The sequence below is a fragment of the Mandrillus leucophaeus genome, unplaced genomic scaffold (genome assembly GCF_000951045.1).
Source record: "Mandrillus leucophaeus isolate KB7577 unplaced genomic scaffold, Mleu.le_1.0 Scaffold507, whole genome shotgun sequence".
In the NCBI taxonomy this organism is placed as follows: Eukaryota; Metazoa; Chordata; class Mammalia; order Primates; family Cercopithecidae; genus Mandrillus; species Mandrillus leucophaeus.
The window spans coordinates 1,395,450-1,418,260 of record NW_012105442.1 but is presented as its reverse complement, the minus strand read 5'-3'; the positions used below and the strand labels follow the sequence as shown (position 1 = coordinate 1,418,260).

The 22,811-nt window shown below is 37.3% G+C and overlaps 1 protein-coding gene across 2 annotated transcripts in view; it reads left to right on the top strand.

Moving 5' to 3' along the window:
• The window catches only part of QRSL1 (glutaminyl-tRNA synthase (glutamine-hydrolyzing)-like 1), a 40,994-nt gene extending 20,193 nt beyond the window's left edge, over positions 1 to 20,801 (top strand). Inside the window, exons 6-12 of one of the 2 annotated variants that reach the window (XM_011996266.1) lie at positions 2,123 to 2,299; positions 5,417 to 5,592; positions 5,675 to 5,790; positions 7,625 to 7,817; positions 8,524 to 8,641; positions 15,559 to 15,764; positions 18,359 to 20,801. In XM_011996266.1, the coding sequence (XP_011851656.1) occupies positions 2,123 to 2,299; positions 5,417 to 5,592; positions 5,675 to 5,790; positions 7,625 to 7,817; positions 8,524 to 8,641; positions 15,559 to 15,764; positions 18,359 to 18,579 (1,207 nt within the window). In that variant the 3' untranslated portion in view covers positions 18,580 to 20,801. The remainder of the gene's footprint in view (positions 1 to 2,122; positions 2,300 to 5,416; positions 5,593 to 5,674; positions 5,791 to 7,624; positions 7,818 to 8,523; positions 8,642 to 15,558; positions 15,765 to 18,358) is intronic. The other variant, XM_011996264.1, reaches the window with a different exon arrangement.
• Positions 20,802 to 22,811: the final 2,010 nt, after the last annotated feature.

Below are 22,811 nucleotides of genomic sequence, written 5' to 3'. Positions count from 1 at the left end.
TGTAATATTCCAGCTGAGAATGTATAACCTGACTCTACTAATAGGGAAACAAAAGATAAATCCAAAATGAGAACCAGTCTATTAAAATATCATATGAAAACAAAAAAGGGCTGTGAAAATCTTCCAGGATAAGAGATAAAGAAAGTAAAACCTAACATCATAAAACTTAAGAAAATTTAGGGGGAGGTCAGGCCTGGTGGCTCACGCCTGTTATCTCAGCACTGTGGGAAACTGAGGCAGTAGAACTGCTTGAGGCCAGGAGTCCTAGACCAGCCTGGGCAACCTAGTGAGACCCTGTCTCTACAGAAAAAAACAATTTAAAACGACAGGGAAAAATATTTGTGACCTAGAATTAGTCAAAGGTCTTTTAGATAGGACGCATGAAGCACAAATCCACTTAAAAAATTGATAGACTTCATTAAGAACTAAAAAATTGATAGACTTCATTAAAATTAAGAACTTCTGTACTTTGAAATATACTACTAAGAAAGTGAAAACGCCAGCCACAGACTGAGAGAAAAATATTTGCAAAACATGTATCTCAGAAAGAACTGATATCCAAAATACATAGAACATTTCCCACCTCAATAAGAAAGAAAACAAGCAACTGTATTTTTAAAAAATGAACAAAAGATTTAAACAGACATTTCATCAGAGATTAAAACATAGTTGACAAACACATGAAAAACTGCTTAATATCTTTGATCATTAGGGAAATTCAAAATTAAAATCACAATGAGCCTGGGCACAGTGGCTCACACGTGTAATCTCAGCACTTTTGGAGGCCAAGGCGTGGTAGTGGATGCCTGTAGTCCCAGCTACTCGAGAGGCACGAGAATCGCCTAAACCTGGATCACTTGAAACCGGGAGATGGAGTTTGCAGTGAGCCAAGATCTGCGCCACTGCACTCCAGCCTGGGCAATAGAGCGAGAATGTCTCAAAAAAAAAAAAAGAGAGACAATGATAATTAAATGGAAGACCTGACTCTAGATTTGATCCAGGAAGGGGATAAAATGCCATAAAGTACATTATTATTATTAATTCTTTTTGTTTGTTTGTTTTGAGACGGAGTCTCCCTCTGTCGCCCAGGCTGGAGTCCATTGGCGCCATCTCGGCTCACTGCAAGCTCCCCCTCCCGGGTTCACGCCATTCCCCTGCCTCAGCCTCCCGTGTAGCTGGGACTACAGGCGCCCGCCACCACGCCCGGCTAATTTTTTGCATTTTTAGTAGAGACGGGGTTTCACCGTGTTAGACAGGATGGTCTCCTGACCCCGTGATCTGCCCGCCTCGGCCTCCCAAAGTGCTAGAATTACAGGCGTGAGCCACCGCGCCCGGCCAAAGTACATTATTGAATCAGTTGACATAATTGAATTACGTACAGTAGATTAGGTAAACATATTGTATTGATATTAATGTTACTGAGATTGATAACTGTACTGTGACTGTATAACATGATATCCTTACTCTTAGGAAATACACACTCAAGTATTTAGGGATAAAGGGCTATGATATATGTAAGTTGGACCCTTAAGATACCCTTAAGTTTGTATCATACTTTGTGTATATATGTACATATATATATACACAGAGCACACAAGTAGTAAAGCAAATGGGATAAAATATTGACCGTAGGTACATCTGGGTAAGGGGTATAAAGTACTTTATATGTTATTTTTATTTTTGCAATTTATCTGAGAACAAAATCATTTCAAAAATTTAAAAGAAAGTTATTAGCATTCCATTTGTAATGTTTTCCATAGAACTTCTGGTTAAGGGAGAGATTTCCTCAGAAGACTTAACTGAATATGACCCTTTTCAGCTGGAAGACCTTGATTCACAAGGGGGAAATCATCTTCAGTCGAACTGGATGATCAAATGAGACAACATCTTTTCTTAGCCGATTAGCTTTCTCTACTTTCTTCCACAAATGCTCTTCCTTCCCATCCTCCCCAACTGTCGATTAATGAAAGCTACATGTGAGCAGGCTTCCCACCTTTTTCAATTCAAGCTACAGTGGGTTCTTAAATGCTCAATGAGTGTCAGAAGCAAGTAATATACTCAGAAGATGAAATTTTCACAAAAAATGAAAGTTTTACTAAGGTATCTTGCTTCACTTCATCAGATCTGGGAGCACAGATGGTATATTTGGACCAGTTAAAAACCCCTGGAGTTATTCAAAACAATATAGAGAAAAGAGGAAGCAGAATCCCCACAACAAGAATGAAGATTCAGACTGGCTGATAACTGGAGGGAGCTCAGGTGGGAGTGCAGCTGCTGTATCGGCGTTCACATGCTACGCGTAAGATGCTTTTCTCTATCTGTATTTTAAAACCCACCCATATACAAACAGTCGTAAAGTGTGTCCAGCAATAGACTAGTTCATACCTTGGTATTTTTCTTTTTAGTGAGCTGTATGTGCTCAAAGGTATATCAAAATTATATCTTGTAGTTGCACTCAACTGTACAGTACATTATGTATATTTAATACTTTTAATTTTAATTTAAGATAACAAATTTTTCTCCATGGTATCCGGTTCTCTTAAAATATGATTTTGTGGATCTTGTAGAATAAAGCATTGAACATAAATGAACTTCATTGCATTTCATTTTTAAATAATTTCAGTGTGTGCTCACTGATTGTACAAATATTTAGGGACTAACATACAATGACTTTAGTTGAGTGCTGCTGAACTAAACTGTTAGTAATGTTTATCCTTCAGCAAGATCAGACTTTTGGAAAAAAAAAAAGGAGAAAAAAGAAAAAAAATGCTAATATGTATTAATAAGATATTTTAAATAGTGTTTTCAGAAATCTGCAATTAAAAATGTACATCAGTAAGTAAAGTTTTCTCAAGCTTTAGGAATTTTTTTTATTGTTATTATTGGAGTTATTTTATTTCTGTACTTTGTATTTTATTTTATTTATGTATTTTTATATCTGTACTTGGCTCCTCCCTCCTCCCAGCTTTAGGTGCTGATTCTGTTTATCTATCATACTTTGTATTTGGTAAGAATCCATTGATGATATTTTCAGTTCCATTTGTAAAGCATTTCTTAACTACCCAAAGAAAAGAAAGTAAATATGGCCATTGCTATATTTATCAGTCTCAATTTAATCAAAATGAATGTGTTTCTTTAATAATAGTTTTATATTTTATCTCCCCTTAATTATCCATTAAAACTAAGTTCTTTCACACACATTGCAATCCATAAATTATTTATATATTTTTAGAGCTATGGAGATGTGAGTTCTGCAGATTTTTTTTTCAGTTTTCCTAAAATCTTATTAACAAGTAAAACCATTTCATTTGAACTCTGTGGAATTTTATAGCATTGCATTAATATTAATGTGAGTTATGACAAGTTAGGACTGCAGGATTAGGTGCTTTTTTTCTGTCCTCATCATCCCACTTAGTGTTCATCTTTCTGAATGTGCTTTGAGTAGATGGCACTTTGACACATAATTCCTATGGAAATGTAAGTTTTACTTTTACACAGCCGTCAGTGAATGCTAACAAGAAAATGTATCTTTTAAAATTGTGAAAGCAACAGTCTGATTTTGTAGCTTAACTTGACACTGTAAGGAAGGAAATATAATTTGCATTTTCTGAGTGCCATGTTATTGTTAGGAGCATTGTTCAGCCCAAAGCTTCACTTTAAATATAAGCAATAGAAGCACAGACCAAAAATAACTTCAGATTGAATGTATGTCAAACTGTAAAGTGTTCTGCTTTTGTTTCCCCCTTTTTGATTTGTTTCCCCCTTTTTGATTTGTTTCTTTTGCGATCGTTTTAAAAACAGGAAGATTCCTGGAGTACTATGCAGCCACTGAAAAGAATGAGTTAGAGCACCATGCAGTGACATGGAAAAATAACCAAGATAAATATGTTAAGTGAAAAATAAGTCGCAGAATCCATTTCTGTTAAAAGTAACAATTGCATACATATATATGTCAGTCATTGCATAGAAGTACTGGATGTCTGGATGAATGCATATCAGAACTGGTAACAGTTATTGTGGGGGCTGTGATTATAAGAGAAATCTTACTTTATACATCATATAGTTATATGATATCTTAATTTTTATAGTAGATATGTACTATTCTACAGCACAACTTTTGTTTTCCTGAAATGGTTTTTTAATTGTGGTAAAATGCACATAACATAAAATTTACCAGCGTAACCATTTTTAAATGTACAGTTCAAAAGTATTAAAAACGTTGTGCAATCAGTCTTCAGAACACTTTTCATCTTGCAACACTAAAACCGTGTACCCTTCAACCCTCCTCCCAGCCCTGGTAACCACCTTCTACTTTCTGTCTTATGAATCTGATTACTCTAGTTATCTCGTGTACGTAGTGTCATATATAGTATTTGTCTTTCTGTGACTGGCTCATTTTACTTAGCATAATGTCCTCCAGGTTAGTTTTCTGTTTTTTTAAAATAAGAACAACACAAACTCTGTAGGTAACTGGGTAAAGAAATGAACAGTCACTTTGTAGTTGAGTAATGCATGTATAAATAAGTGCAAAATTATTTGAAATGCACATTAATAAAAACTTTTTGGTTATCACACTAACAATTTTAAAAATTCCTAGTACTCAGTGATGGTACTGAAACTTTAAAACACAATCTGACTCACTGCAACTGGGAATATAAATTGGCATAATCTTTCTGACAAGTAATTGGACAGTATATATCAGAAGCTTATGTGCTCTAAGTCTACTTCTTGGAAGCTAGCCTAGAAAGTACTCACACATAAGCAAAAATTTATGTTCAGAGATTTTAATTACAAAGTTATTTATTAAATAGTTATTCTAGTTAGAAACAACGTAAGTATTTAAGTAAATTATTATACATCTCTATCCATGATTTTAAATGGGGTGGGTAGCAAAGGGCTTTATCTGAATTTCTAGGAGGGGCATATTTAGTCTGTAAAATCATACTGTAAAATTGTCATTAATTTGATTTGTTTTCAGGATCAACATCAGAGGAAAGTGCAAGATTTATATGTATATTGAAAGGAGAATGGACTTTAAAATACCAGGAATCACCAATTTATATGATGGAATATTACATATACTTTACATTTTCAGGAATTTTAATGACATAGTAAAAGGCTCATGTTAAAAAAGGGATGGAAACTCATGATTACAGAATTATCTCAACGATGAAAATATGCATTTTTAAAAAGACTTGAAGTTAATATACCAAAATGTTAACATTGTTTTCCTCTGGGTATTAGAATATTGAGTACCTAAAGTTCTCTATACTTTATGAATTCTCTGAGATGAACATGTGTTACTTTTGTGTAATCAGAGGAAAATACAGTTTAAAAATATACAATTCAAAGGGTAGATTCCAAATATAATTAGAGATATATCATTCTTCTAAAGATAATTCCATTTAAATTCCAGGGCTTTAGGATCAGATACAGGAGGATCGACCAGAAATCCTGCTGCCCACTGTGGGCTTGTTGGTTTCAAACCAAGCTATGGCTTAGTTTCCCGTCATGGTCTCATTCCCCTGGTGAATTCGATGGATGTGCCAGGAATCTTAACCAGATGTGTGGATGATGCAGCAGTTGTGTTGGGTATTTATATAATTCTATATCATTTGCAACAGTTTCTCTATACAACAATGTATCTGCCATTCATAAGTATTGCTCCTTACAGGTGCACTGGCTGGACCTGACCCCAAGGACTCTACCACAGTACATGACCCTATTAATAAACCATTCATGCTTCCCAGTTTGGCAGATGTGAGCAAACTATGTATAGGAATTCCGAAGGTAACTTTTTCCTTTCATTACTTTATAGAAACACTGTCAAGTTCAATAGAGAGCACAGACTTGGGAGGCGGATTGGGTGGGTTTGAATCTCTGCTTTGCCACTTTTATTAATCATGTGAGTTGAGTATGTGAGTTAATCTCTTTTAGCTCAATTTCCCCATCTGTAAAATGGGAATAATAAAAATATTGCCTTTAGAGAGATTTGTGAGGATCGATTAGACAGTCATGTTAAGTCTGCAAATTGTTTCTGTAATGGGCAAGATAGTAAATATTTTAGACTTTGTGGACCATACAGTCTTTATCATAACTACTTAACTCTGCCATTATAGTGAGAAAGCAGCCACAGGCAATATGTAAATGAAAAAGTGTGTCTCTGTTCTAATAAAACTTTTATTTTCAAAAAACCAGCTGGCTTGTCATATCTGGCCTATGGGCCATAGTTTGCCAATCCCTAATGTAAAGAAGGGACTTAGCCCAAAGCCATACCTTGCATAGTAATGCCTCAAAAAATGTTAACATCTTTGCTGTTATTATTATTACTACTGCATCTATTACAGTAGCAATTGAGTAATGAATACGTGAATGTTATAATGTTAAATTACTAACCTTTTAAAAATATTAAGGCTTGCAATATATTACTGCTTTAAATCTTTTAGGGAGATAAGTTACCCTGCAGAATAATGAAGTTTCACAACCTCAGCACTGTTGGTGTTTGGGGCTGGTAATTGTTTGTTGTGAGAGACTGTCCTGTGCATTGTAAGATGTTTAGTAGCATCCCTGGCCTCTACCCCTACATGCAAGTAGTACCCCACCACCAAAACCACAACCCCACAACCAAAAATGTCTTCAAACATTGTCAAGTGTCTCCTGGTTAGGGAAAAGGAGACAAAAGTAACCCCCAGGTAAGACCACTGCTATAGAGAAATACTACTTTATTTAAAATCTTCCATTAAGGTAATATATGTAAGGCCAAGTGCAGTGGCTTACGCCTGTAATCCCAGTACTTTGGGAAGCCAAGGCAGGAAGATCGCTTGAGATCAGGAGTTTGAGACCAGCCTGGGCAACATACAGAGACCCTATCTCTACAAAAAGTTAAAAAAAAAAAAGTTGTGGGGTGCGGTGGCATGCATCTGTGGTCCTAGCTGTTTAGGAGGCTGAGGTGGGAGGATTGCTTGAGTCCAGGAGGTTGAGACTGCTGTGAGCCATGATTGCACCACTGCACTCCAGCCTGGGTGACAGAGCAAGACTCTGCCTCAAAAAAAAAAGGCATATCTGTACCTTCTTTTAAGAATTTATTTACAGAGAACACAGGCTTTTAAACAGACCCAGTTTGAAATCCTAGACCCTCTACTTACCTGCTATTTAACATTAGGAAAGTAACTTCTTATGTCAAGATTTTTCATTAACAAAATGAAGGATTATAATACCTAGATCACAGGCTTGTTAAAAGCATGACATGAGAGAACCTTTGAAAATCATCTAACAGGGTACCTAATACATGAGCAATTAGCATATATGCTGATATATACTGATATGCTGTTAGGTACCTGATACATAATGAGCATTTAACAAATATTTTCCCCAACTAGATCTCCAATCTTTAATGTCGTTATATCCAGATCATAATATCTAGTACTATGCTTTGTCATACCACAAGCTCTTAAATGGATTCAGTCTTTCTAGCTACCTACCAGCAATTTTATCATATTTTCTAATGTATTACCAAAGGTCCTGAAGTACAAATTTTTATAAAATCATCTATACAGATGAAGTACAAATTTTTATGAAATGATCTATACAGTTTCAATTTTGTATCTTGACTTTTTCCTGTAAGGAATATCTTATACCAGAATTATCAAGTGAAGTACGGTCTCTTTGGTCCAAAGCTGCTGACCTCTTTGAGTCTGAGGGGGCCAAAGTACTTGAAGTATCCCTTCCTCACACCAGTTATTCAATTGTCTGCTACCATGTATTGTGCACAACGGAAGTGGCATCGAATATGGCAAGATTTGATGGGCTACAATATGGTAAGATGGCTGGGTTATTTTATTTTTAAGGTAGTTGTTGCAAACGTTTGAAAAGTTCACTTATTAGTGACAAAAAAGTTAATGCTTGAGATAATGTTAATGATTCAGAAAAGTTAATCAGTGAGTCATTTTTTACCTTTGTCATTTTAGACTTGTACTGACTATTTGTCATAAATATCTGTGTATGTTTGGTTTGCCTCTCAGGACTGTGAATAACTTGAAGGGATAGTATCTTGTTGTCGTATGCTCAATTCCACTAATGTAGTGCCTGATACATGGTAGGAGCTCAATAAATGTTTGAATGAATGAATGAGGGAGTAAACAAATGGAGTTTCTTTCTTGGTTCTTTTCTTCTCTCTCCATGACCAGTCAGTCAAAAGGCAGATAGGGAAAAGAAACCATTAAGGGCAACTCCCTAAACTTTAATATTGGTCACAAAAATGTGAATCTGAATTAGCCGAGCATGGTGCTGCATACCTGTAATCTAAGCTACTCAGGAGGCCGAGGTAGGAGAATCACTGACAAGGGAGGCAGAAGTTGCAATGAGCTGAGATCACGCCACTGCACTCCAGCCTGGGTGACAGAGTGTGAGACTCCATCTCAAAAAAATAAATAAATAAATAAAGTGAATCTAGGCCTGGTTTTAGCCCAAACTTCACTGACTTTACTTCCTTTCAAGTAATATTTACCCTTATCTTATTTTCAGGTCACAGATGTGACATTAATGTGTCCACTGAAGCCATGTATGCTGCAACCAGACGAGAAGGGTTCAATGATGTGGTGAGAGGAAGAATTCTCTCAGGAAACTTTTTCTTATTAAAAGAGTAAGACAACTCATTTAGGAATTTTCTTCATTCTTGAAACCTCAAGTAACATGTCTCTATCAGGTCTTATAAGTCAAGATATTTAGTAAAGAAACAAAATCTTTAGGATTTGAATTAGAAAAGACCTGTTTATGGCTCTTTTGGGTCCTGGTATTCAAAAACAAAAGAAATATTGGTACTTTAGCTAAACGATTGGTACACATGACAGGCAGCCCTCCATATCTGTGGGGTTTGCAAGCTTGGATTCAACTAAACACAAATCAAAAATATTCAAAAAATAAAATAAAAGATAACATACAACAATAAAAAGTAATACAAATTAAAAAGCAATACAGTATAACAACTGTTTACATCGCATTTACATTGTATTAGATGTTACAAGTAATCTAGGGATGATCTGAAACGTGCAGGAGGTGTGCATAGGTTTTATGCAAATACTACACCATTTTATATGAGACTTGAATATCCTCAGATTTTGGTATCCAAAGGGGTCTTGGAACCAAACCCCCAACAGACACCAAGGGATGAGTGTGAGTAGGAAGCCATTAAGGATTTTAATCTCATTAAATGTCCCTTAGGTATTACCACATGGGTTTATTGCTGTTAGAGCCTTAAGCAGGGAGTTGTATTGTCTCTTGAAAATGTATTGAATCAACTTAGTTTTTCCTTATATTATGTACGTCTTTGCTCTAAGAAAGAATTCAAAATGACCATGACTCCTCCTTCAATTGTCTTCATTATGAGTTTATTCACGACCTTGTGAACAAGCCTCATCTTCTATACCACCACGTATGTCTAAGAGGACATGAGAAGTGTGAAAAAGCAAGATTGGTTGTTGTAATGCAGAACTTCATTACATGGAGTTTTTCTCCATGCCCTCAAGGGCAGAAAGCGTTTTATTTATCTGTGCATCCTCTCAGGCTGATAGTTAGAATTACTTTTTATTTTTGAGACAGGGTCTCACTCTATCACCAGGCTGGAGTGCAGTGGAGTGATCTCAACTCACTGCAGCCTTGACCTCTTGGGCTTAAGTGATCCTCCCACCTAAGCCTCCCTAGTAGCTGAAGCTACAAGCGTGTACCACCATGCCCAGCTAATTTTTGTATTTTCTGTAGAGACGGGATCCCGCCATGTTGTCCAGGCTGGTCTCCAACTCCTGGGTTCAAGCAGTCCGCCCACCTCAGCCTCCAAAGTGCAGGTGTTACAGGCATGAGCCACGATGCCGGGCCACAGGATTACTTTTTCTAAGAATACTATTTGAGGCCAGGCCCAGTGGCTCATGCCTGTAATCCCAGCACTTTGGAAGGCTGAGGTGGGCAGATCACCTGAGGTCAGGAGTTCGACCAACATGACCAAACCCTATCTCTACTAAAAGTACAAACATTAGCTGGGCGTGGTGGTGGGCACCTGTAATCCCAGCTACTCGGGAGGCTGGGGCAGGAGAATCACTTGAACCCAAGAGGCAGAGGTTGCAGTGAGCCAAGATAATGCCACTGCACTCCAGCCTGGGCAACAGAGTGAAACTCCATCTCAAAAAGACAAAGAAAAAAAAGAATACTATTTGATTATGTTCCAGATTAAAAGACTATTACCATATTGACCAGATGCTTGTAATGAATTTGGAGTAGGAAAAGAAAATGAAATATTGCTAAGAAATTTTCTAAGGGAAAACTCTTATTAAGCTAAAGATGTTACTTTTGCCAAATATTACTGATTAGAAACATACTGTTTATCTCAGGGCACAAGTTGATGAATTATATAGGTCATTGTAACAGCATAAAAAGAAATTGAAGGAGAGGAGTCAGAAAGCATTTCTCATGATCACCATTTGGGGGGTTCTGATAAAAGGAAGTTCAAAGTACTGCTGGTATCCCTAGCTCCTGAGTCAGTTCCAAGTTGGGTCAACTTGGGTGGACAAAGGTGATAGGAAAACTGCGATTTGGAATACTTTTTTTATTTTATGAAGTCAACTTATGTGCCAGGAAGAGTTTATTTATTTATTTATTTTATTTTTTATTTTTGAGACAGAGTCTCGCTCTATCACCCAGGCTGGAGTACAGCGGCACAATCTTGGTCCACTGCAACCCCGCCTCCTGGGTTCAAACAATTCTTCTGCCTCAGCCTCCAGAGTACCTAGGAGTACAGGCGCACGCCACCACACCCAGCTAATTTTTGTATTTTTAGTAGAGACGAGGTTTCAACATATTGGCCAGGCTGGTCTCGAACTCCTGACCTCGTGATCCACCTACCTTGGCCTCCCAAAGTGCTGGGATTACAGGCATGAGCCACCATGCCTGACCAGGAAGAGTTTTATTTTTAATTGACATAAATGTTACTTATGTACCACAATTATATCCACCTTTTGCTATTTATCTTCTATTTGTCCCATCTGTTCTTTTTTTCTTTTAACCTTTTTTTCTGCTTTATTTCTTTAAATAGTAATTTTTCTCTTAAAAAAAGATCTAAAATGAGAAAAATAGTGTCATTTATATTTACCTACATATTTAGTATTTCTGGTGCTTTTCTCTCTGCTCTAGAGATGTAAATATCCATCTGGTATAATTTTGTTTTTACTTGAAGAACTTTCTTTAATATTTCTTGTAGTCCTGTTGGCAGTGAATTCTTTCAGCTTTGGTTTATATGTAAAACTCTTTATTTTGCTTTTAATTTTGAAAGATATTTTCTCTGGGTTTAAAAATATAGGTTAAGCTGGGCCACAGGTGCACTCCTGTAGTTACAGCTACTCAGGTGGCTGAGGTGGGAGGATTGCTTGAGCCCAGGAGTGAGAACCTGCAGTGAGCTATAATCGCACCACTGTACTTAAGCCTGAGCCACAGAGCGAGAGCCCATCTCTTTTTAAAACAAAAACAAAAACAAAAACAAAAAACATAGGTTGCTCCTTCTTTCTGTACTGTAAAGGTTTTGTTCCATTGTCTTCTGGTTTACATAGTTTCTGAGAAGTCTGTTGTCATTCTTATGGTCATTCCTCTGTATATAATGTATGTTTTTTTTCTCTGGCTGATTTTAAGATTTTTCTGTTTATCATTGGTTTTCAGGAATTTGACTGTGATATGCCTTGGTATGGTTCTCTGCATATTTCTTCTGCATAGGGGTTTGTTAAGCAGCTTTGATTGGTTGAGTTATAGTTTTAATCAAATTTGGAAAATGTTGGCTATTATTTTCTCAAATGTTTTTTCTGTCCTCCATCTGTCTGGAACTCTTTTCACACGTGTGTTAATCTGCCTGATGTTGTCCCACAGCTCACAGACACTACATTCTTTTTTTTTCTCCAGTCTTTTTTCCTTCTCTACTTCCTTTTGGTTAGTTTCCATTACTGTTTTCAGAATCACTCATCTTTTTTTCTGTTATGTGGATTCTTTCCAGTATATTTTTTATACATTGTATTTTTTTCCTCTAGAAGTTCCATGTAGGTCTTCTTATCCCTTCAATTTCTTCATTATTTTATGTTTTCTTCTACCATCTTGAACATATAGAACATACTTAGGCTGAGTGCAGTGGCTCACGCCTGTAATCTCAGCACTTTGGGAGGCCGAGGCAGGTGGATCACTTGAGGTCAGGAGTTTGAGACCAGCCTGGCCAACATGGCAAAACCTGTCTCTACTAAAAATACAAAAATTAGCTGGGTGGGGTGGCATATGCCTGTAATCCCAGCTACTCAGGACACTGAGGTACAAGAATCATTTAAACCTGGGAGGCAGAGGTTACAGTAACCTGAGATTGTGCCACTACACCCCAGCCTGGGTAACAGAATGACCCAGGAGACTCTGTCTCCAAAAAAAAAAAAAGAATGTATTTATGGTAGCTTTTAATGTTCTTATGTACTCATTCCAACATGTTTGCATCTGTTTGTATTAATGCTTTTTCCCTCTCTGGTTATGGGTCATATTTTTTGCTTCTTTTCATGCCTGTATATTGTGAATTTTACATTGGCATTTGCTAGACTTTTGTTATATTCCTTTAAACAGTGTTGGGCTTTTTCCCAGGGTGCAATAAAGTTGCTTGGAATTTGTTGGATCTTTTCAAGTCTTCTTTTAAAGCTTTGTGAAGATAAATCCAAAGCAGCCTTTAGTCCGGGGCTAATTTTACTTTACTTTGAGGTGGTGCTTTGATGTTGCATATATTGAAGTCTTTTTGCTTTGGCTGTTAGAAACACAAACTATTTCCAGCACTGTTTGAGCTCTAGGAATTGTTGGGTCCACTGCTTTTTGGGGATTGTTTCCCCAGCCTTGGGAATTTCTTCTCATGCATTCATAGATCAGTACTCAACCAAAGACTCAAGGAATCTCCCTGCAGATCTCTTGAGCTCTATGTGCCACTCCCTCCTACTCAGTACCCTGCTTTGCAAATTCTAGCTACCTTTGCCTCCTTGAACTTCAGATCTCTGTCTCTTTAACTTACCCCGCCCCCCATACTGTTTAGCTTCCTCTCTGGAATGAGGCCTGCAAACTGCCTCTAGGCATTAAGCTGAGGAAATCAAAGGGCATATCTCATTTTCTTTTCTTTTCTTTTCTTTTTTTGGAGACAGGACCTCACTTGGTCACCCAAGCCGGAGTGCATTGGTGTGACCATGGCTCACTGGCAGCCTCGACCTCCCAGGCTTAAGCTCTTCTAAGCAACCCTCAACACTTTCCACCCCCCAGTGAAGCTAGGACTACTGCAGACTTTTCTGTAGAGACAGGATCTCCCTGTGTTGCCCAGGCTGGTCTCAAGCTCCTAGGCTCAAGGAATCCTCCGCGCCCCCCACTCACATCCCCCACAGGCATGAGGGACCACACCTGACCTGGCTTACTTCATTTGTTTCTCTTCTCTCACCACTTTTTCTCCTGAATGTCTGTTGTCTAAATGTCTGAAAATGGTCATTTCATATATTTTGTCCAGTTTTCTAGTTGTTTAACAAGGCAGGGTGTCTTAGTTCTTTTTTTTTTTTTTTTTTTTTTTTTTAAATCCCCTATTCTGAGAAGCAGGCTTAGTTCATTTTTGCTGCTATAACAGAATGTCTGAGACTGGGTGATTTATAATGAATGGAGATTTACTGGCTCACAGTTCTGGAGGCTGGGAAGTCCAACACTGAGAAGCCAGCACCTGGTGAGGGCCTTCTTGCTATGTCCACACATGGCAGAAAGCAAGGGTGGGGAGAAAAAGAGGGAGAGAAAGGGAAAGCACATGGGGGGCTGAACTTTCCCTCTTAGAATGGCACCAGTCCCACTCAAGAGTAGAGTTGTTATGGCCCAGTCACCTCTTAAAGGCCCCATCTCTTAATACTGTTACAGTGGCAATTAAATTTCAGCATGAGTTTTACAGGGGGCAAACATTCAAACCATAACACAGGGTAAATTCCATCTCCATTACTCCATCTTGGATGGAAGCAATTCTTCTTCTGAGCCGTATTTAAAGTGGGAAGAAATTTAATAGAAAACAAGTATTTGTTCTTTTTTTCTTTTTCTTTTTTTTTGGAGACGGAGTCTTGCTCTGTCGCCAGGCCGGAGTGCAGTGGCGCAATCTTGGCTCACTGCATCCTCCACCTCCTGGCTAAATTTTTTTGTATTTTTAGTAGAGTTAGGATTTCACCATGTTGGCCAGGCTGGTCTCAAACTCCTGACCTTGTGATCCACCCGCCTCAGCCTCCCAAATTGCTGGGATTACAGGCATGAGCCACCAGGCCTGGCCAGTATTTGTTCTTTATAAAATTCAGGTTTTGGACTGTGGTGTTTAAACCACTTAGTTGTTGTCAGTGTGTAAATTATATGTGTTGCCTGCATTGGTCTCTCTGTAGACCTGGTGGTCAAATAAGAGTAAGGACCTATGATACTGCTGTACCACCCTTTTAGAGTAAAATATATTTCACATTTTTATCATATTTTATTTGGCCCTCAGTAAAACTGGAGCAAGTATATCCATTTTTACTGTTGTGGGAACTGAGGTTTAGAACAGTTAGTTCTTGCTAGCCTCTCCTAACAGCTTCAGAAGAATCCAAAGGAGTTTTATTCCTTTTCTTAGTATCATTGACTTATGGTTGCTCCTATGTCTGGCCTTTTCTTTAGTCTTTTTAGTAAAATAAGCATTCTTGAATTTCACATTTCTACCCCTGGACTATATCTATCCATAAAATACAAAATTCAAATACAGCATAGTCTACCACTGTCTGTCTCAGTAACCTTTAGAAAGTAATTTATTGCTATGTGCTTTACTTTCCTCACCAATGAATATTCTTGTTTAATGATAGCCCTGGAATTATTAATATTTTGAGATTATACATGTAGAATTGCATCTACTAGTGCATTCTGAATTCTGATTGATTAATTTATATATATAAGCTTTTAGAGTGGCAGCACAATGGAAGAGAATTCATTTTTATATGTTAAGAATCTTAGTGGTGCCTCCTCATAAAAGCCAAGAATCCAGTGGTTTTTTTTTTTTTTTTTTAAACAATGTCTAAACTCTTTATTTCACCAACCAGTATTTCTGATTTTCTTCCTGATGCAGGATTTTAAAACCTTAGAAGTCTATAAATACTGCATTCAGACTTTCCACATCAAGAGAAAGGGGCCCAGGGCAGAAGATGTCAGGCCCCAGGCTGTTTTGGGTGGGAAAAGTCGCAAAGATTTCTCAACAGTCTGTGTCAGTTTTCTAACTTAATTGAAACACCTTTAAGCTCTGCTTCATCCGCAAACTTCCCCCTGTGGCATGTATGATAGAAAAACACTCCTCTCTCATATACGCCGCACCACTGGGGAGCCGCGGGGAAGGGAGTGGGCATTACACAGGCAAGCCAAACTTTTTATTCTAAGCCAGAAAATGGAAATCCAATGGTTCTTTATCAAGCCTAATGTAAGATAATTGATTAAAAGAAAAATACCAAAAAATCCTTAAAAACGACACCCACTTTTTTCACACAGAAACTACGAAAATTATTTCGTCAAAGCACAGAAAGTGAGACGCCTCATTGCTAATGACTTTGTAAATGCTTTTAACTCTGGAGTAGATGTCTTGCTAACTCCCACTACCTTGAGTGAGGCAGTACCATACTTGGAGTTCATCAAAGAGGACAACAGAACCCGAAGTGCCCAGGATGATATTTTTACACAAGCTGTAAATATGGCAGGTGAGGATTCCTCAGGAACATTCTGGTTTTCTTCAAATTCTTAGGCAGGTGCTCTGGTCTTCAACTTAAGATTCTAGCTAGATGGTTCCCTAAAAGCAAAAGTCTATCCTTTTGGATTGCTTAGGAGTGTGTGTGTGTACATATATTAGTCTGTTCTGACACTGCTATAAAGAAATAGCTGAGACTGGATAATTTATTTTAAAAAAGAGGTTTAATTGGCTTACAGCTCTACAGGCTGTACAGGAAGCTGAGCAGCTTCCGCTTCTGAGAATGCCTCAGGAAACTTAAATTCACAGTGGAAGGTGAAGGAGAAGCAGCCATGTCTTACATGGCCCAGCCCAAGCAAGAAAGAAAGGGGAAAGATGCTACACACTTTTAAAACAACCAAGTCTTGTAATAACTCATTCACTATCACGAGAACAGCACCAAGGGGAATGGTGTTAAGCCATTTATGAGAAACCGTCCCCATGATCTAGTCGCCTTCCACTAGGCCCCACCTTCAACACTGGGGATTACAATTCAACATGAGATTTGGGTGGGGACACAGATCCAAACCATATCAGTACACATGCATGCCCTCTCACCACACACACACAAACACAACACACTTAGTAGTTTTTTTTTTAACTTTTATTTCGTAAAATTTAAAACCCACAGAAAAGCTGAAAAAGTAGTATAATGAATGCTGTTATGCCCTTCCCATGTATGTAATCTTGTTAACATTTTGCCTTATTTGCTTTGCCCTTCTCTTCCCCTTTCTACACACACACACTCACATGCACACACAACTTTGTTTTTACCTGAATCATTTGAAAGTTTCAGATGTCATGACACTTCACCCCTAAATTCTTTTGTACAAATCTTATAAGAATAAATTCTCTTACAGAACCACAATTCCATTGTCATACCTAAGAAAACTAACATGATTAATAATTCAAATGTAGTTTATATTCAAATTTTCTCAGTCCTACCAAAAGTGTCTTTTATAAATTATCTTTCTGCCTGATATATTACATTGGTTTATGGTTTCTTTTTAAAACCTAGAACAATCACCTCACCTCTCTTTTTTCTTTAAAACCATATCAGGCTGTGCTGTAATTTTTGTTTCAATCATCAAACATAATGTAAAAAACTTACGAGGAAAAGGAAAGTCTATTACATTTACCTATACTTTTGCTTACTGTGTTCTTTCTTCCCTCCTGAAGTACCAAGATTCTTTATTGTGTCACTTCCATTTAGAGAAATTTCTTTAGCCTTTCTTTTAGGGTAGTTCTGCTGATGAAAAATTTATCATAGCTTTCCTTTTGAGAGTGTGTTGATTTCCCTTTGATTTTTAAAGGTTATTTTTGCTGGATGTAGAACTCTGGTTCAACAGTTCTTATCTTTAGCACTTAAAAAAATGTTAAGAGCCCAGTCCACTTGTGCTGTGGATGTCCCATCCATAATCAGGATTTGTCAGATTGCTTCCTCATGATTGGATTGAGTTAAACATTTTTGGTAGAAATACTACATAATCTTCATGTCAGGAAACAGTTAATATCAGTTTCCTGACTGATATTATTTTTGGAAACCAAGTTGATCACTTGGCTAAGGAAGTAACTGCTAGATGTTTCTTTATAAAAAGGTACATTTTTCCTTTTATCATTTTTTTAGCGATTTCTGGGGTGATGTTTTGAGACCATGTGAATATCCTATTTTCCAATAATCTTGAACTCAGTTTTAGCATTCATTGATCATCCTTGAAATATTAGCTAGAGAATTACAAAATTCTGGCTTTACTAATTCTATCATTCCTTCTACATTTATTAGCTAGCAGTATTCTCTAAAGAAGAGTCTTCCTTTTTTTCTTTAATTCAATGTATTATAAGCAATTACTGTCAGTATTGTTTTTGATGCTCAGATTGCCTTAAATTTGGCCAATAAGAGCCCCTTCAAGTTATATGTGTCCTTTAAAACTGTCCCCATTAATTTTTGAAAACTTATTTCATGGTATAACAAGATGTTCTGGGATTTTGTACTTTCTCTGCCCAAACCTGGAATTAAAACTACCCTGAGCTAATTTCTCATCTAATAGCCAAAAATTCAAAAACCGAACAACACAATCTGTTTGCAAGGCTATAGGTGGAAGTTCAAAATGGTACAACTTCTTTGCAGGGAAATTTTGCAATATCTAATTACATATGCATTTGTCCTTTGATGAAGCAATCTCCTCTTCATCTAAGAAAATTTCAAAAATACCAAAAAAATACATACACAAGGTAATTCTCTGGGGCATTGTATAAAGTAGCTAAATATTGAAAACAATCTAAATAATCATAGAAGACTGGTTTACTCAATTATGGTGAAACCAAGTAATGGAGTACTATACAGCAATAAGAAATGAATGAAAAAGGTTTCTGTGAACTGATACAGAATGATTTCCAAGATATATTTTTAAGTAAACAAAACAGTTCAAAAGCATTATATAGCATAATATTTTTAGCTGTTTTTTAAACCTTAGCCTGCATTGTACTTCTTAGCACCGAAAAGTGGAAGAGGTCTCTGCTAATTAGAATGGAGAATTAATCACCTACTGGGTTTCCTTCTTTTCCCAGGATTGCCAGCAGTGAGTATCCCTGTTGCACTCTCAAACCAAGGGTTGCCAATAGGACTGCAGTTTATTGGACGTGCGTTTTGTGACCAGCAGCTTCTTACAGTAGCCAAATGGTTTGAAAAACAAGTACAGTTTCCTGTTATTCAACTTCAAGAACTCATGGATGATTGTTCAGCAGTCCTTGAAAATGAAAAGTCAGCCTCTGTCTCTCTAAAACAGTAAACATATCTTACAAATTAAAATGACTCTTAGGCCGGGTGCGGTGGCTCACACCTGTAATCCCAGCACTTTGGGAGGCCGAGGCGAGCAGATCATGAGGTCAGAAGATCGAGAACAGCCTGGTCAACATGGTGAAACCCCGTCTCTACTAAAAATACAAAAATTAGCCGGGCTTAGTGGTGGGCGTCTGTAGTCCCAGCTACTTGCAGGAGAATCACTTGAACTCCGGAGGCGGAGGTTGCAGTGAGCCAAGATCATGCCACTGCACTCCAGCCTGGATGACAAAGCAAGACTGTCTCAAAATAAATAAAATAAAATAAAATGACATTCAGAGATTCTAATATCTAGAGTCAAATGGTCTTGCTCAATTCCTGTAATTAGGTTTCTTGTTAATACAGTCATTCCATGGAATTACTTTTTAAAATTCCTGTGACAATTAATAATAAATAATATGTCAGCATTTAATAAGTATCCACTAAGTGTACAATACTTCTACAATAACACAAGACATCTGTCCCTCAAAAACAATGCATTCTGCCATAATGTTCATTATAAAGAGTTTACAGTAAAAATAAGATTAGGGATAAACTTTTCAAAAAGTGTATATCTGTGTAACTAAAGCACTAACAAAAACAAAAACATGAATAATCTTCTAGAGGTAACCTGGATAGCCTAGGCAGGCAACTTATCATGTGGTGAAGGCCGCCTCAGGGGTTGTTAAAAATGCATAGAAACAATTGAGTGGGATTATTGGCTTCTGAGTGCTGAGCAAAGCAGGTGGAAGAGGAACTCGGAGCACAGGAGGAAATGCAACCAGTCAGGGCCCAGAATCATGCAAATCTCAGGGGTATGCCTCTCTGGGGAGGAGCCCCAGGTGCAGGCACTCCTTTTATTTCCCTAAGAAAGAGCTGAAATGACTGAGAACTTTCCTTTCCTCCTTAGAGTTACAATTTTACTTCTGCTATTCCAGAGCCCATACCTAGAAGCCAGAATAACTCCATGTTACACTGAGTTCATGCTCCTATTTACTGATCACAAATGAGCTCATTGATGTCACAGAAACATTTATTGTAACCTATAACAGACCATCACAGATTGGAAACTTAGAAGATGGCAGAGCATGGTATTAGTGAAAAAAGTTCCAAAACACAAGTAACATACACTGAAAAACGTGCAGATAATTTGTTGATGATGCCAAAGAGGGGATGCGCATGGCAAGACCTTGCCTTACCCCAGATTCTCTATATCTCACGGTTTCCTTTTCCTCTTGACTGTGTTTACAAGTGTTTTTTTAATTTGGGCCCCTCGAGCCCAGAGAGGTATTAATGGAGATCTGTATTCAATATTTGACAAAATCTAATGGAAACCATCCATTTACTCATGATAAGGCTTCATCGTTGGATTTCTGTGTCTTCACTAGAACACCATTGTTATCTCATATTGATCGAGTATTTTAATCCAGCACTTACATATTGTTGATAAATAAAAATAGCTGAATTGTTACTTAATAAATTCACTTTGTTTAGAAGGAAAAAATTCTTTTCTAAATATGACGTTCATGAAGAGAAAATAATGAGTCAGAATCATCTGCAGAACCACTGGAATGTTTCATCGTCACCTGTTAGTTTTCATAAACAGTTTTCTGTCCTCTCTGAGATCCTCCTGCTCCCAAATACTCAACCGGATTAACTTTACATAAAACGTTTATGTACCAGGCTCAATAATACTCTCATAAATTTTGACACTGAATCCCTGAAAGAGGAAGAAATCCATAAGAGAGAAAATTGCATTACTTTATAGCAAGAGGAAACCATTTTAAGTTTCTTAATTTCTCAGACACCACAACATCCTAGATGGAGGAAACCGTTTTAGTTGAAGGAGCAAAATATGATGTCAAAAGCAAGTACATAAACAAACCATTGCCCCAATCTGTTTTTATGTAATGAATTTTTTTAAAAAAGAGAGATGGGCTCTCCCTATGTTGCCCAGGCTAGTCTCAAACTCCTGGGCTCAAGCGATCTGCCTCCCTCAGCCTCCCAAAGTGCTGAGATTACAGATGTGAGCCACCACACCTGGCCAAAATAATATTCAATGTTATATATTCAATATTTAATATTCAATATGCAGTGATATTCCATATTATTTCAAATACTATTCTCTTGTTCCTGTATCTCTACATGAGCTGCACTAATAATTTGAATCTGGAAATTAAAAAGTGAAACATTTACCATTCTCATATACTGATACCCAACTAGCATGAAATGATACCTAATTTGTTTTTCTTTCCTCTTCGTTTTTACTCTTAATCTAGTAGGTGTCATTTTGCCAAGTCACTGTCTGGGAATTTAAGTGACAAATGCTTTCTTTGTCTCAGCTAATTAAACTCTAAAATTATTAGCAACAGAACTTCCAGAACAGAGTGTTTTTGAAAGGTGAAGATGTCTACACGTGTAAGATGAGTTCCTTGATAAGACCTGAAAGACCAAACCAAACAAACCAAAGCAAAAGTTTGAATGAATGCATGTCAGAGTGAAAAAATGATGTGATCATAAAACATGGTGCCCTGCCACCACAGAGAGCCAAAGGAGCAAGTGGGAAAACTAGTGTTCCATAATAGCCCACGATTAGCGTTACCAAGAAAAGCACTTGAAACCCAGGAGGCAGAATGTTCCCTTTGAGTGGCTGACACCAGGTCCTCTGTGATGACATCAAACTGGGCTGTTTAAAAAAGATGGTGTGGTGTAGAAGAGGAGTGTACAAAATGACGAAAAAGTGCTTATTCCTGTTAGGAAATACCTGCACCTCCTAATGTAAATAAGTAACTTTAGGATTTTAAACAGAATCTGAAGGATAGTGAAAAGAAATAAGTAGGTACTAATAAGTAGACCTCGGGATTCAGCAAGCTGTGTGCCATACCTTATTCAATTCAAAGCCAGGGAGTAAAATAATGGAATTTTTAAAATATCTCTTATTATAAATTTTCATTAACTACTTTAAATCCCCCTCCCTTTCTTTCTTTTTCTTTTATTTTTATTTATTTATTTATTTATTTTGAGACAGCGTCTTGCCCTCACCCAGGCTGGAGTGCAGTGGCACAGTCTTCTCACTGCAGCCTTGACCTCCTGGGTCCAGGCAGTCCTCCCACCTCAGTCTCCCAAGTGTGGCACCACCAGGCCCAGCTAATTTTTAAAATTTTTGTAGAGTCAGGGTGCTGCCATGTTGCCCAGGCTGGTCCTGAACTCCTGGGCGCAAGCCATCTGCCCACCTTGGCCTCCCAAAGTGCTGGGATGACAGGAGTGAGCCACCGTTCCCAGCCTCCCTCCCTTTCTTCAAATGTGGTTTTCTGTACCAAGGCACAAGCCTAGGAAAAAACATATCCATTGTATTTAGAAGGACCCAGAGGAAGTTTAAAATAGAAGGCTTTCCTCTGTTATTTCATAACTTAAGCAATGTGTACACTAGAACATAAACCTGAAAATTTAATAAAGGCAAATAACACGAAAAAAAAAAACACAGGCAACATTAAGTAAAAGTAATTATTACGGGATTTCAGAGGAGCTTTTTTATTTATTTTTCTTTGTACTTCAATAGAATTTAAACCCAAAAATATTTTAGACAGTTTATTAAAAATATATTATTACAATTGTATAAAAGTAAATAGTTGAAATCTATGAAGTGATAATAAAAGTGGGGAAGAATAATAAAACCAGAAATAGATTAAAAACAAAAAATGCTTATCAGGGTATCTATATAGATGCTTAATGTTGGATAGTATATGATATGGTGGGAAATTAACTTTTGTAGTGGGGTAAGGCCACCAGATTTAAAAATCAGGCAAACCTGAACTGAATCTTGTTGCTGCCATTTCTGAGCCGTGTAATTTGTCTTGAGTTTCAGTATCCTGACCTGTAAAATAGGGATAATAACCACTCCATGGGGTGGTCAGAGGGATTAAATTTAAGTGACACGCTAAAAGCACCTAGCATACCTGACAGAATAAGCACGCAATATTTTGTAGCTATAAATAAATGCATGCAATCATGAATTTAAGTCATTTTCTTAGAGGCCTCACAGTAAACTCTTGTAGAGGCCACAATTTGGCATGTGGCCAAATTATAATTTACTGAAAGCTTATGCTAGAGACCAGCTATATACTTCCCTGATGATCTGGCGTCCTCTGAGAATAGAGTTTAAAATATCTAGAAGAACTGATAGATTTTTTTTTTTTTTTTTTT